At 40.1% G+C, this 11,706-nt stretch overlaps 1 protein-coding gene and 1 pseudogene across 1 annotated transcript; one reads left to right on the top strand and one right to left on the bottom strand.

The window, feature by feature from the left end:
• Positions 1–210: 210 nt before the first annotated feature.
• LOC113335291 lies at positions 211–681 on the bottom strand. The gene has a single exon (XM_026581394.1). The coding sequence runs from the start codon at positions 679–681 to the stop codon at positions 211–213; it is 471 nt and encodes a 156-aa protein (XP_026437179.1).
• A 4,457-nt stretch (positions 682–5,138) lies between these two features.
• LOC113335160 lies at positions 5,139–11,266 on the top strand (annotated as a pseudogene).
• Positions 11,267–11,706: the final 440 nt, after the last annotated feature.

Below are 11,706 nucleotides of genomic sequence, written 5' to 3'. Positions count from 1 at the left end.
TTTGGTTCCCCAAGGAGAGGAACATTCTTTAATTGCTATTTGGTAGGCTCCTCGGCTTCTGTGTTTGAAGTACTTGCCTCCGTGTTTCCAATGATATTTTCCTTTGGGAGGTTCCTTCCAGAGACTTCTTCTAAATAAGCGTCGATGGCTTTTTCTTTTGCGGCTTCTTTGTTTTGAGATATTCGGGATCTTCTCTGGTTATCTTGTTCGTTATTGAGTTGGTTTTGCAAAGCTTGACACTCCCGCGCAGTGACCTGGTCTCCTTTTATTTCTATTACCCCTTGCGGAGTTTGGAAACCTGAGATATTGGTGATAGGTAGCAGCCACTCCTTTGAGCTTGTGCACCCATCTTCGGCCGATTATGGAGTTATAGGGTGATGGTGCATCTACCACACTAAACCGAGTGTCCACTTTCATTGGCCCTGCGTCCACTTGCAAGACAATGTCTCCGAGTGGCTTAGTGGCTGCTCCGTTGAACCCGTAGATGGTGTAGTACGAAGATAAAAGTTGTTCGTCATTAAATTCCATTCGTTTGAAGGTATCGTAGAACCGAACATTGACCGAACTCCCTCCATCGATGAGGATCTTCTTGATATTGCACCCTGCTACTGGTAGCGTGAGAACTAGTGGGTCGTTGTGATCCTCCATATCTTCTTCGACGTCCTCAGCGTCGAAAACCATGGGTGCGTCCATCCAATGCTCATGTTCGTCCACTTATATTCCGTCGATTTTGTACAGATCATAATAGTCTTCAACTTGCTTCCTCAATATTTTCATTATTTTAGCAGTTAGGGATGGCCCCGTGGTCTCAGAGCATGAGATGGCGTTTACAGTGCGGTTTCCTTCAGGCAGCTGGACTTGCCTGCTTCGTTTTGCCCTATCTTCGGTGTCGCCTTCTGTACATACTTCTTAAGATCCCCTGCATCAATCAGCTTCTGAATCATTATCTTGAGATTTTTGCACTTCTATGTTTGGTGACCATTGAAACAGTGATATTTACAGTATTCTCTAGACTTCTCAGATCTTGGGGTTTGCTTTCCCTTGGACCATGGCCATTCGAGATCATCCCGACCCTTGATCTCCTTCAGGATGCGTTAATAGCTGGCATTTAGCTTCGTAAAGACCTGGTCTTCGAACTTCCGGTCATCCCGTCGACGATTATCTCTTCATTCTCTTTTGTCTTCGCCGGGTCGTTCATCCGAACCACCTCTTTTAGACCCGCTGGATTGTTCCATAGAATTGGTCTGTGGGGGCCTCTGGGCTTGATCTCTGGTATTTTCTCGTTGGATCTCTTCTAATCTAGCATGTTTCTCTATGATTATCCGAAGATCTCCCTCAGTAACAGGGACGGTTCCGTGGATCTCGACGAATAAGGGGCTCATCCTATCCAGCCCCCACTTGTAGCAGTTGATGCTAACTACCGGATCCACATTTTCTATAGCTTGACAGATCTTGTGCCACCTATCAGTGTATTCTCTGATGGTCTCCTTCCACTTGATTGCTAATGAGAAAATTTTATCCATTCCGGTGTTGACGACCTTGTTGTACATATTAGTTGCCAAGAATTTCTCGGTGAGCTGGTCGTAAGAATTAATGGAATTTGGTGGTTAGTTGTCGAACCAGGACAACGCGGACCCTTTAATAATTGAGGGAAAATATCTGCAAAGTATGGCGTCGTCATAATCCCATCGGGCCAACATTCGATTATAGTACCGTAGGTGGGCTGCGGGATCGCTGGATCCGTCGTAACACTCGAATGCTGGGACTGAACATTTCTAGGGAATGAGAGCTTTGGCCAGACGTTGTGTCAATGGAGTAGTATTTGCTTCTTTCATTACTTTCTCCAATCTTCCGCCTCCCTGCCTAGCCTTCAGCTGCTCGATTTCTTTCATCATTTCAGCACGAAGATTCTCCATTGCACTCTGGTGCCCCTCCGAGATGGACGATTTCCTTGGCCTTGGGGAGTCGCTGTCGAAATATTCTGGGTCATCTGGGTTATAGTCTGGATTGGATCTTCGACTTCCCCTAACATCCCTTCGGTTCAGAGGCGTCGGGTTGTTAGCAACCACCATTCTTCGGTCTTGGTTCAGTACTGGTGCCATAGAGTTAGCTTCGTCGTGTTGATTTTCCACCTCTGCGCTATGGGAAATTATTTCTTTGAGTTGTTGGTTTTCCTAAGCTAGCAGAGCTACAGCGTCTGCGTACGTCTTCTGGTTCTTCCTCAACTCTTAAAGTTCTGCCATCATCTAAGCGGAGTGGTTTGATCCTTGATTTGGTGTTCCTACCTGCATCTGTCCCCCAGATGCTACTGTATGGTCTTCGTCAACAATTTGTATCAGTGGTTCTGGTGGGTCCATCTGCGGATTTTGAAGCTGTGCGGGCTGAATTGTCATTAGGAGTGGCTGATCAGCTGGGAGCGGTAGATTTTTTTCATTGGTGAGCGCCATCCCATAAAGAGGTTGTTGTACCACTGACTCTGCCACACCTTCACGTTGTTCATGCGGTCGGGTGGCAGCGGTCGCTTTGGAGGATCATATTCTAAATGCCCCGGTTTTTGAAGTTCCAGCTTCGGCAGCAGCGACCTTTAGGGCTTCCACTGCAATAGCGCTGGCATCTAAAGGTAGCGTGCTCTCGGCTCCGTTTTGATTCTTATCCGCTGCTTTGAGTTTTTCACCTCTCTGCTTGTTCCTAGTCATAATTGGCATGGTCCTTGGTGTTTCCTTTGATGAAACCTTTGTTTTTCCTGCCTCGTTGTTTTTATCCATATTTGAAATCGTCCTGCATAGAAAATAACGAATAGACAAAGGGAAAAGATACGTGAAGGATTTGTTAGCAGAGTTTTGAAATCCAGACGCCGAAGGCAGGAAGGTGAGACTGTTTTTCAATAGATAAAGTAAAACTACCCGTGGGTTTTTAACTCCCAAAGTCAACAATTCGAGCATATTTCTAAAAAATTTAACCCATTGGAAAGTACACATATCTACCTATAAATTTCGATTTTTACAGACAAACTTAAATGCTCGTAGCAATAGCGCGGATCTACTAAAAAATACATAGATCGGGGTAAAAGCTTAAAAATACATGGGATAGCGCGGATCTACTGAATAGTGCGTAGGTTTGTAAACAAATCTTCATCTTCAAAGATAAAATCTTGAACACGCGAGCAATATTGCAAGTCTGCTGAAGAAAATGTAGATCTATCCATAAATCGTTTTATTTGGAAGAAGAAGCGTATTGAATGCTAAAATGGAAAAGCGTTCTAAGCACAGTTATTTTCAGAGAGCGGTGCTCAGAACAAAGGAAGTGTGTAAAGATCACAGGATAAGATAAATCTTTTACCGGGACAAAGTCCCTGTTTCTAGCGCTAGATTGTGAACACATAAATCACTATGGCATCCACGTGTTCACAAACAATGTTCTCATACAATATAAATCATAAATTATGCGCTGCATACATAAAGCGAAGTAAAGCAATGACTCATCGACTCAGAGCCTTCGAGCTCGTCCTTGTCTAGTCAAGAGTTATTACTAATGACGCACATATATCAGGATAAATACAGATCGAAGCATAAATCTAAAGTGCATAATGTAAAATGATGAATGTAAAAGAGACGCTGATTTATGTGGTTCGGCACTAAGACCTACATTCACGGGATTGGTGTTTCATTATGTATTGATCGGATTACAAAGGAAGTCGGATGACTTTAAAGGGTGCACTGAGGCTTCGGGTAAAGGGATTACTTACTCTTTATATTTCTCTCTCTTTCTATCCTCCTCTAATGGTTATTGATTGGTCGACCCCTTCTCTCTTAGTGGGGAGGGGTATTTATAGGGTTACTACGTGGGGTCCACTCCTGAAGCCCGTTGTGACCTTATCGTCTTGTGCTTTGTGCCCATTCCGCAGATACCTTCGTCTTCCACGATGCACCCAGCGATCCACGCTTGACGACGAAGGGTTATTACTGCGTCCTCCACAAAAAGGTCAACATGTATGCTACTTAGGGTGTTTAATGCGGGTGGTTGAGTCGTCTGCATGCGTCTGCTGTCCCTGTCACGTCTGTGTCAGTTGGACTAACCCCAGCCGTTGATTTTGGATCTTTCTTGAGATGGGATAAAGTCGGTCCTTGGGTGCTTTTCAGTGCTTCGCGATTGTTTTGTATCTCAGTGCTCCTCGATCCTCAGCCATCAGATCTGTTAGATGACGATTTTGTATTGATGAGACATGTTTCTTGACTATCGACGTGGGGCATCATATCTTGATGCCCTAAGCCATATGTCTCCCACGTGTTTCTTCCCGGACACGTGGCGAGTGATGAAATATGTACCTACAGTGTACTTGTTTTATTTCTTGACTAGATGTTATCTAGAATTATAAAATTTCATATCAGAGTCCACTGTAGTTGATCTCGGATTGCAGATTGTCTCGGACGGGAACGAGACACCGAGATAATTTTATCTCGGGGAGACTTCCGTTGAAATTTCGGAATAACTTACCGGAATCTTAGCTTCTAAAATATATACTTATAACATAATATCCCAAGTAATTCACATATGAGAAATGATCCCTTCACACTTTTATTATCACACTATCTCACACGTTGGACGTTATTTTTGTGAATAAAAACCAAACCATAACGGATTTGAAATTAATATTTTGAGGATATGTTCCTCTTACCAAGTTCTACATACTTACCAAAAATGAGCTCATTCCGAAATGTTAAACCTCACAAACTACCGGCCTTAATTTCGACGTCCAGAAATCTTCAGATTTTCAACGACTCATTTTCAAAGTAATAGATGATAGTGTTATGCATCTCGGAATACCTTCATTTTCGGTAGGTAGGAAAATAAGTCTATGTAATAGTAATCATTTCCGGGTCAAAAATGGTAAAATGGTCAAAAACATATCCATTTTTAATCGTTTTGACCCATCTTCCCCACGTCACTGTCTTAAATGAAAAATTACTACACTCTACAATAGTCAAACGCACTTTCCTTTTTCACTGACCGTACCTTATCTTCAGTCATTTACTGGCCAATCTGCAGTCATTTTTGAAATTTGAAAAACCAATTTCCCTTTCCCGCTTATAATCTCCCCAAATTCGTTTCGTCTTCTAGAAAATCCGAGTTCTCTGTCTCTCTTAAACTATGCTAACTGATCATCTACGGTTTCAAACTCAGAAACCCTAATTCCTCTCTTCATCTCATGTTCTAGGGTTTCAATTTCTGATTTCTTCCACCAATTTCACTTCTAGTTGAAGAAATTTAAGAGAAAGAAATGTATATCAAGGAGATATGTTTAGAAGGGTTCAAATCATATGCAACAAGAACAATTGTACCTGGATTTGATCCATTTTTTAATGCAATTACGGGTTTAAACGGTTCAGGCAAATCAAATATTCTTGATTCTATCTGTTTCGTACGTGGAATCACGATTTTGCAACAAGTACGGGCTTCTAATCTTCAGGAATTGGTGTATAAACAAGGTCAAGCTGGAATTACTAAGGCTACTGTTTCAGTTGTTTTTCAGAATTCGGATACGAATCGGAGCCCTCTCGGTTACGAAGATCATTCAGAAATCACTGTGACTAGACAGGTATAGATATTCATTTCTCATAATTTTGAATTTCGGACACGAAACCCTAATTTTGTGTGTGTTTTGGGGGATAATTATGATATTTGTGTTGTACCAATTTTGCTGAATTGGGGTTAATATTAATGGATATCGCTTTCTGTGTGTGTTTTGGGGGATAATTATGATGTTAGTGTTGATATTTATGCCAATTTGGTGAATTGGGCTTAATTTGTGCATTAAAAACGTTGTACAGTTAATGGATTTCCCTTTCGGCATGGTGGAATTTAAAACCTAGATTGACTAATATTTAAGCAATACGTATGTACTGTTGTTGTTCAAATTGCAGGACCTGAAATTTTCTTTGATGTACCATCAAATGCACCTCAGGACTGGTAGTTTAGAGTTAGAGGTGGTGCAAAAGTTAGGGATATTTCATTCTTGATGTCTGTCATGTGAGCTTAGAATCATAACTGTATCCATTGATTGATATCAGTTTATGTATTTGTAGATTGCTATACATTGTTGTTATGTGAATTAGGTACGAGTTTGGGTATCTGTTGAGATAACTGATATAACAGGTCTTTATTGTTATGTTTAGATTGTGGTTGGCGGAAGAAACAAGTACCTTATCAATGGACGTGTTGCACAACCTAAGCAAGTTCAGAATCTATTTCATTCGGTGCAACTCAATGTTAACAATCCGCATTTCTTAATTATGCAAGGAAGAATCACAAAGGTTTTGAACATGAAACCTCCTGAGATTTTATCTATGCTTGAAGAGGCTGCTGGAACAAGAATGTATGAGACCAAGAAGGAGGATGCCTTAAAGACACTTGAGAAGAAGCAAAGCAAAGTTGATGAGATTAACAGGCTTCTTAACTGTGAAATACTGCCTGCTTTAGAGAAGCTGAGGAAAGAAAAGCGTCAATAGTCAATACATGGAGTGGGCTAATAGTAATGCTGAACTAGACAGGCTTAGAAGGTTCTGTGTTGCTTTTGATTTTGTTCTGGCAGAGCGGATAAGAGATAGTGCTGTCAATGGGGTGGAGCAAATTACGGCCAACATAGCTCAGATTGACACTGATGCAAGAAGTATGAAGCTGAATATTCAGGATATGGAGACGAATATATCAAATTTGGCTGCTGAAAAAGATGCTATCTTGGGTGGTGAGGTAAAAACTTTGTCAGAAAAGGTGGATATTTTGTCCTGTGACCTGGTGAAGGCAACAACTGTCTTGAAAAATCAAGAGGATTGCCTTAGTGCAGAAAAAAGGAACGCCGAAAAGGTAACTTAGATGTTTGTTTGCTCCTAAAATCTTCTGAATTTTTTGCAAAAACCATCTATTCCTTCATATTAGTCAAATTTTGGGGAGTTATTTCGTATGATTCTGATTTAGTTTGGTGCCTGCTTGTTGATGTTTTTCCAGCTTGCAAAAAGTATTGAAGATATTAAAAGATCTATTGAGGTAAGGGATTCCGCGGTTAGAAAGGCTGAAGATGGAGCTGCAGATCTCAAAAAGAGATTTAATGACCTCTCTAAGAGTTTGGAAGACTATGAAAAGGAGTACCAGGTAAGGATACGAATATACACTGCTCTGCGTCAAGAGATTTTGTAGGTGCATGCCTTTTAACTGCAAACCGATCATTTCATCCTAAGAAATCAAGTGTCCTGTTGACAGGGTGTACTAGCTGGTAAGAGCAGTGGGAATGAGGATAAGTGCATGGAAGAGCAGTTAGCTGATGCTAAAGCTGCTGTTGGCACAGCTGAAACCGAATTGAAACAGCTGAAAACAAAAATTTGTCACTGTGAGAAGGAGCTGGTTGAGAAAAGGCAGCAGTTGATGACAAAGGGTGCAGAAGCTGTTGCTGTAGAGAATGAACTTCGTAACTATAGATCAGATTTGGAGAAGATTAAGATGGCTCTGGAATCTGTTTCCTACAATGAGGGTCAAATGGAAGCTTTGCAAAAGGTTTGGATCTCAACTGTATGGCTCAGTCCAATTTTAAAGTTATTGTTCAAATAATAGTACCTGAAATTTACATTTATGTGCCATCAAATGCACCTCAGGACCGGAGGTTAGAGTTAGAAGTGGTGCAAAAGTTAAGGGATGAGACTCGAATTCTGTCAGGTCAATCGGCAAGAGCTCAGTTCACATACCGCGATCCAGTGAAGAATTTTGACAGGTCAAAGGTAAAGGGCATGGTAGCAAAGCTTGTTAAAGTGAAGGATAGTTCCACATTGACTGCCTTGGAGGTAAGATTTCTAATAGTTTTCACTGTTTTGTTTTAATTTGTAGTCTAATTTCAGTGACTTACCAATACAGAGTAGAAACTTGTGGAATTTGATGCTGCATTACCTTTGCAGGTTACAGCAGGAGGCAAATTATATAATGTTGTTGTGGACAATGAAGATACAGGTGCACAGCTAATTGAAAAAGGCGGTCTTCGAAACAGATTAACCATTGTACCGCTGAACAAAATCCAACACAATGTTCTTCACTCAGATGTTCAACAGGATGCTGTGAAAATGGTTAGCAAGGGAAACTTCTTTCTGCATTCTCTTTGCTTCTTTGTACTTGAATAAAATTAGAAAACATGTCTTTTTTTCCAGGTTGGTGATGGGAATGGACAAATTGCTGTCTTTGGTTGTTTATGATGAGGAAGTTAAGGTACAAAATCTGTTCTTATATTTGGGTATGTTACCAGGTCTAATTTTATAGTAATAATTGATTTTTGATTGCAGGCTGCAGTAGAACATGTGTTCGGTTCAACCTTTATTTGTAGAATTAGTGATGCTGCGAAGGAGGTATAACCTTCATCAATGGATTTACATTGCATTTGTTGCCTCCCATGGGGTCACTGGTTTAAACTTGCTAGTCAATGATGGCTACTATGACTTATCACATACTTTTATGTTGTTTAAAAGTATCTGTATGTATACTTTGTGGTCCACATGTAATGACTGTAGGTGACTTCGCAGACCTTCTGATCTGATGTTTCTATTGGACAATTTTGTGTAGGTGACTGAGAAATGTAAAATTTCATGTGTTACTCTTCAAGGCGATATATTTTGGCAAAATGGTCTTGTGACCGGTGGTCACCGCAAGTGGGTAGCTGCTCTACTTGCACATTATTCTTCCTTTTATGTAGATTTTTGTTGTTCCTTTACAGCTGTTTTCGTTGTGAGGTTTATCTGTTGCAACTTGAAAACTGCATGGCATATGTTTATAGTATTAAGCATTGGTTCTGAAGTATCTGTTCTAACTTCACCTCTTATGTTTGTAGACAAGATCAGGAATTGCTAAGGATTCTTCATGCCTTGGAAGAAGCAGAATCAAAGCTTTCGTTTCATGAGAAGAGGCTTTTGGATATTGAAAACAAGGTCGATATTCTTTCTTCCTACTTTTTCTTCTCATGTAGTCTAACAACTCTATATGTAAACCCAGAATTCTCATGACATCTCTTAATCAGTGCCTTGTACAATTCTCATGCCTAGATAGTTTCGTACTCCATTTTTTGTCATTATCATAGTTTTTCGCTTTAATTTTGTTTTTCCAAATTATCAAAATTACATGGTTTGGTATTCTTGAAAACTCAAAGGTTCTCACTTTACAAGTAGTTCTGCCCTTCAATTTTTAATCCTGTGTTTTTTCGTATACGTAGTGTTGTTTTTCACCAAGATCGTAGTTAGCTTCCAAATGTCCTGTTCTTTTCTAGTGAGGGGTGTTAGTATGCAGTGAAAAGCTATAACAAGAGTGTTTTTTCACAATCTCTGTTCCTGGCTGCAGATTTCCCAGCTACAACCTCTTCAGAAAAAGTTCATGGACCTTAAATCTCAGTTGGAACTGAAGACTTATGAGCTTTCACTGTTTCAAAGAAGAGCTGAGCAAAATGAGCATCACAAGGTTCTCATTTAAATTTTAAATCATTAAAAAAATCATTAGTTCAGTTTAAATACTTTCAAACGAGATAATCCTGAGTCTTTGCCGATTTATTATGTAGCTAGCTGAATTAGTAAAAGAGATTGAGCAGGAGCTTGATGAAGCAAAACACGGCGTAAAAGAGAAGCAACCTCTGTATGACCAGTGTGTATCAACTGTGTCATCGCTCGGAAACTCTATCAAGGAACATACTAATAAGCGGGAGAGCAGACTAAATGAGTTAGACAACAAGATCAAGGAAACAAAACTTCTGATGCAGTCTTCTTCCAAGGATCTCAAGGTAAATGGTGGAAATGGCGGTTTGCGTTTCGATTTTTTTACTTTACTGAACTTCGTCCTATGTTGAATGACTTAACATTAACGGACCACTGTTTTGAATGTGTCATTTCTGGTCTAACTTAAATAATGGTAGGAATATGAAAATGAGAGAGAAAGGCTCATTATGGAAAAGGAAGCTGTTATCAAGAGCATGCCTCACTGGAAAGTCAATTAGCTGATCTAGAGACTCAGATTAGCAGTCTTGCAGGTGATGTAGATGGACATAGAGCCAAGGTATGTCATGGCGTGTTTTAGCTAGCTAGTTCCATGGAGCTCAAAGGTTTACCACTTCTGTTTCCCTCATGCAGGTCAATTCCATCAATCATGATCTCGAGCAAGCTCAATCTGAACTCAATTTAGTAGGTACGAAGATGAGAGAGTGCGACTCTCAAATTAGTGGCCTAGTGAAAGAGCAGCAGAATCTTCAGCATAAACTTTCTGAGGCAAATCTGGAGAGAAAGAAAATGGAAAATGAGGTTCTATGTTCCATGAATTGCATCTCATAGGAACTACTTAATAATATAGACAAGTCGATAGCTGTAAGCTCTTTTTTTATTGATATTTTATTTTCTGCTATAGATGAAACGGATGGAGATGGAACAGAAAGATTGTTCTTTGAAGGTTACTAAGCTCTTGGAGAAGCATAGCTGGATTGCTGCTGAGAAACAACTTTTCGGAAAAAGTGGGACTGATTATGATTTCTCTTCTTGCGACCCTCAGAAATCAAGGGAGCAATTGGAAGAACTCCAAGCTGACCAATCAAAGTACCCGCTTTCAATTAGTTTTGTTTCTTATAAAGTTCTTATTCCTTGAAGTATCAGTTCTCCTCATATTGGCTGAGTTTATGGAGTGTTATGATAATAGAATTGTTTGCCTGATCTTCTGCAAAAGCTGAAGGTTGTTTTTTGAATGCAGCCTGGAGAAGAGAGTCAATAAGAAAGTCATCGCATTGTCTGAGAAAGCAGAAGATGAGTACAATGACCTAGTAGCCAAGAAAACCATCATTGATATAGTGCCTTCCAAAATCTTGATATAGTGCCTTTTATGCCATGATACTCGCGCTTCCTGCACCGATTTATATTTATAGTGCATTTTTATTTTTAAAATGATAAATTGAAAATCAAGATGGTTATTCAAGAGCTAGATGAGAAGAAAAAGGAGACACTCAAAGTTACATGGGTTAAAGTTACCAAGTAAGTTTGCAGTTTTCAGCTCAAAGGTTATCTTCTGCTGCACATATTCAAATATGTGGATGTGACCGGTTCTGAGTTTCACACACTGTGAGCTTCTTACAGGGATTTTGGATCCATCTTCTCTACCCTATTACCTGGCACCATGGCTAAGCTGGAGCCTCCTGAAGGATGCAATTTCTTAGATGGCCTTGAGGTTCGTGTTGCATTTGGAAGTGTGTGGAAACAGTCCTTGTCCGAGCTAAGTGGAGGGCAAAGATCTCTGCTTGCCCTTTCTCTCATTTTGGCTTTGCTTCTCTTCAAACCAGCACCACTCTATATTCTTGATGAGGTACAGTTACTTCAGTAACTTCATTATTTCAGTACACAGCTTCACTCAGCTAGTTATTTTTATCCTGCACTTCGTATGGATACTGATTTTCTCATAACAGGTTGATGCTGCGCTTGATCTCAGCCATACTCAGAATATTGGAAAGATTATAAAAAGTCATTTCCCTCATTCCCAGGTTTGACAAATTACAGTTTCATGTGTGTTTTTCAATTTGTTCTTCATGGTAATTGTTTGATTTTAACCTTTTTAATCTGTTACCCGTTGTGTTTGTTGCAGTTCATTGTGGTATCTTTGAAAGAAGGGATGTTCAACAACGCGAATGTCATTTTCCGTACCAAATTCGTCGATGGT

Source organism: Papaver somniferum, unplaced genomic scaffold, assembly GCF_003573695.1.
Source record: "Papaver somniferum cultivar HN1 unplaced genomic scaffold, ASM357369v1 unplaced-scaffold_139, whole genome shotgun sequence".
NCBI classification, from domain to species: Eukaryota; Viridiplantae; Streptophyta; class Magnoliopsida; order Ranunculales; family Papaveraceae; genus Papaver; species Papaver somniferum.
Note: the sequence above shows the minus strand (reverse complement) of the source record. Positions and strands in the feature narration are given on the sequence as shown.